The sequence below is a fragment of the Populus nigra genome, chromosome 4, assembly GCF_951802175.1.
Source record: "Populus nigra chromosome 4, ddPopNigr1.1, whole genome shotgun sequence".
NCBI classification, from domain to species: domain Eukaryota; kingdom Viridiplantae; phylum Streptophyta; class Magnoliopsida; order Malpighiales; family Salicaceae; genus Populus; species Populus nigra.
In genome coordinates this window covers 21,744,312-21,748,554 of record NC_084855.1, presented here as the reverse complement: position 1 = coordinate 21,748,554, position 4,243 = coordinate 21,744,312, and the positions used below count along the sequence as shown (strand labels likewise).

General features: G+C 33.0%; 1 protein-coding gene across 1 annotated transcript; it reads right to left on the bottom strand.

Annotated features, from left to right (window-relative positions):
- Positions 1-2,498: 2,498 nt before the first annotated feature.
- Positions 2,499-4,243, bottom strand: LOC133690789 (membrane metalloprotease ARASP, chloroplastic-like). Its single transcript, XM_062111051.1, has one exon. The coding sequence runs from the start codon at positions 4,146-4,148 to the stop codon at positions 2,799-2,801; it is 1,350 nt and encodes a 449-aa protein (XP_061967035.1). The 5' UTR covers positions 4,149-4,243; the 3' UTR covers positions 2,499-2,798.

The following is a 4,243-nucleotide window of genomic DNA, read 5'->3' as shown; positions in this document are numbered from 1 at the left end:
CGATACCTCAAGAACCATATAAAAAGCTATTTAAAATAAATTATGAGCTCAAAATCTCATTTAATATAGTTTGTAAGGATAAAATTAAAAAATAATTAGGAGATCATAATAAAAGTTGCTCAAGCAAAAAAAAAAATTGCATTGTTCTAGTGAATAATATATTGGGAGGGAATCCTAATTTTTTCATTTATTGTTTTTACGTTGGTTTCTTTTTTTTCTTATATTTTTATTAGCAAAAAAATAATTTTTTAAATAAAAAATTAAATATTTTATCTTCATTTTACATTACAGACAAAAAAATTCAATTAGTAAGTAGCAAAAATCACGTATCACATGTAATTCCTTTGTCTTGTTAGACATTCTTGATTGATTGACACAAGTGAAATCCGTTTTGCTTTGGAGAAAACCTCGCTACCTGGTCAGCGTGACGCTGCCAGTGTATTAAAAGCCGTAAAAATAATATAATACTGCCAAGTCGACGCGGAAAACTCTTTAATAATGTAATTAAATTTGGAACAGGGTGTCTTTACTCAATTTCTTACTTAATCTAATTTTAAATTACATCATATAAGATTATTTAACGAGGTTAAAAATCAATGAAGAATAGTAAAATAATGGTTTAATTTTAAACAAAAATTAAAAAAAATATTTTTTAAAAAATATATTAAAATAATATTATATTAAATCAACTCATATTAACCTAGATTAATCTATTAAACTTGCAATCCAAGTCATAATTTTTATTTTTAAGTTTTATTTATTTATATAAGATAGAAAAATATAAACATCCCCATTTTCAACTGTCTGCTCATCTAAAATAACCTCATAATATATATATATATATATATATATATATATATATATATATATAAAACAACATTAAATCAATAAAAAAATGAAAATCAAGAAAAACAATTCCAACCCAATCTATCTCCTTCAACAATATTAGAGGCCGAAAACATTTCAATTGATCTCTTCCCATTGAATGGATCGTAAACACCAAGAATTAATTTTTTTTATGGCTAAAATGATTATTAACCGATGACTTTTTCTTCTTTTTTTTTTTTGGTCAAATATATGATCAAAAAATGATAAAAATAAATTTTTCACTAAAATAAAAAATTGAAAAACGACAAGGACCAAAAACAAAATTTTCCAAACTCCTATAGAAAAAAAAAAGCCAAAAGTAGCTGAACAAAAAATTGTCTTAAGAAATTCATTTTTGCCTCATTCTCAAATTTGGTATCCATTTTCTTTTATTTTTTGCAACCACTAAAACTGAGATCCATTTTGCAAAATTGATACACATTTTGATAACCATATACAAAGCAAATCAAAGTTATTCTTCAGGCTTAAATCCAAAACAACAATTTGTCTGATAAAATTAAAAAAAAATGATAATTAAGGACTTAAATAAAATAAAACAGAACAAAAAAGGACTAAAAAAGCATTACTGTGATTCATGGTTTTTGTGAGACAGTACACAGTGAAAATACCATGCCAATTAGTTTTTTTTATTTTAATTTAATTTTAACATACTCATTTCTCTTTCAAGTTACAAATCTCTGAAACTGACATCAAAATATCAGCTTGCTAAGAGCTCAGGACAATGATGATCACTGAACAGGTATTTTGCTTTTCATCACCCTGGCTATGTTTTTATTTCCTATTTATTTATTCATTTGAAATGGGATTTTCACTTGTGTATTCAACACAGGGCCTGTAGGATTTCTAAGTTCAAGTTACTAAGAGCTCAACGACGATTCTTTTTTCACAAATGCAAATTTTCTAAAGTCAGTAACCCCAATGGCCAAGTATGCAGGTAGTGGAATTGATGATCAAACACAGGGTGTTCTAAATAAGATCAACCAAGCAAGTGAAGATCTGCATTTATTCATCACAGCTCAAATCAAAGATATCATCAAAGAAACACTTTCAAGGAAAATATCTACCTGTTGATCATATGCCCCGAGCTATCGGTCATTGGTGCTGCAAACTGTGGATGCAGGTGCTCTGTTGAATGGGTTTTGAGTAGAATGATTGAAGGGCAAAAACAAAGGGTTCCCAAACTTCTTCTAGTTAAAATTAATCGAGATAGAACATGCATAAATTTTTTTGTCTGTCAAGTTGTAGATACGGATTAATACATGAGCTAAAGCTTCTCTCAATAAAGTAAACCTACAGACTGAGATTTAGGTTTCAGTAAACATCATCTTGCTTCATTCTGTTAATGCTCAGTACTGGTTGATGCACCTACTCAAAATTTAGGTTGGTCTATCAGAGATAATAAAGCTGAGGAGTTGAACTAAATTCTGTGGTGCAGTTTTCAGACTTCTCATTGTTTATCCTTAGAGAATTAAAATTTATTGTCAAGATTTTTACTAATATGAAGCTTTCTCTCTAATTATTTGCTTTTATTTCTGTTACAATCAACAAAATATATTACCAAATTGGCATTTTCTGTTTCATTCCAAGAGAGCTCAATTAGCAAGGAGCAATTCTAAAAGAATGTAATTTCTATAGATATCTTTACAGAATTTTGGGAATGGAACTGTAAAACCCATTATAGTGCTGCCGTAAACAGTTAAGAAATTACAGTGACAGAATTACAAGAAAGATCCACATAAGATGATAGTAACTGTGAACAAGTCATGAATACCTCTTTCACAGCCGATTAGGAACAAGGAACAAAGAGTCTTTAGTATCTCCACCTTGAGACATCACCATCAAGCAAACAGATGAGAAACCAGCGACGAACCATTTGAACTCATTTTCAATTTGGATGCCTTAACAAATTATCACAACATATCTTTGATGAAATCAAGGTTTAGGGTATCCCGAACAATAAGAAAAAATCCGAGGGTAATAACAAGCACGATCCCGGATGACATAATCCGCTGCTCTATTTCTAAAGGGAGTTTTCTCCCACCCCTAGCTGCTTCTATGAGAATGAAGGCCAGGGAGCCCCCATCCAAAGCAGGTAATGGAAGGAGGTTTATCACTGCAAGATTAATATTGAGCACAGCTGCAAATTGGTAAAGTCCATCAATATTTGACCTTGCAACTTCTGCACCAACAGCAATTATAGCGACTGGACCTGATACCTTGCTTGCTGATTGAGAGAAGTTTGAAAAAGTTTGTTTCAAGCTATCCACCACATTGGATGAAAGACCCCAAAATTCTTCTCCAGCAAAATTAAATGCCTCGAAGATGTTCTTAGCTATAACCTTGGTAATCTTTACATTGTTTGATAATTGAACTCCAATTTTACCTGTTCCATCAAAACTCTCATCCGGGGTGACGCCAATTTCAAAATTCTGTTCCCCCCTCTCAACCTTAAGCAACACATTCTTGTTAGGACTACTCTTAATGACATAAACAACCTCGGATACTGCATTGGGCCCAGTTTTAGGCAAATTCGTTCCATTAACAGCAAGAATTACATCGCCGGGAAGCAACCCATCACGGGAAGCAGCAGAAAAGGCTCGAACTTCAGGAACAAGCACCCCAGGAAAGGCCTCTTGCACAGGCAAACCAACTGATAATACTTGAGCAAGGATTATAGCATAAGCAAAGATGATATTGGCAATAACACCAGCTGATATCACTATCGTTCTATCCAATATCGGTCTATTCTTAAGCAAATTCTCATCATCTACTGGTATATCGCTCTCCGGATCATTATCAGGAAACCCCACAAACCCACCCAAAGGAAAAGCTCTAATAGAATATTCAACGTTCCTTGCATTAAATTTAGCTAAAATTGGACCAAACCCAACAGCAAATTTACTTACATGAATACCCTGTAGATAAGCAGCAAGGAAATGACCACTTTCATGAACAACAATAATGGCTGTCAACACTCCAACTGCCTCTAAAACAGATTCAAAGTTCCCTAAGTCAAATCCAGAGACAGCCCATGACCTAAAGTCCAACCTTTTCCCAAGAGGGCATCTGGTGAAAAGGGGAGTCTTGGAGTGAGAATTGAGGTTTGATGAATAGCAAAGCGAAGAGGAAAGAGGTTTAAAAAAATGGGTGGTTTTGCGCTTTAATGAGGATGACTCTAAAATGGGTGACTTTGAGTTAGAGAATCTTGGGAGAGAAGACGAAGGGGAAGGGGATAGAGAGGAAGATAAGCTTATTAGCATGGCTACTTGATTGGTGTTTGCTTTAACAAGGGAGGGCTTAGGCTAATGGGAGAAGGAGATATGGCTAAAAGGGAAGGTAGTGGCTGTAGATAATT

Excerpts from the sequence above, each read along its gene's own strand:
- LOC133690789 (XM_062111051.1), bottom strand. The coding sequence starts at position 4,148 with ATGCTAATAAGCTTATCTTCCTCTCTATCCCCTTCCCCTTCGTCTTCT.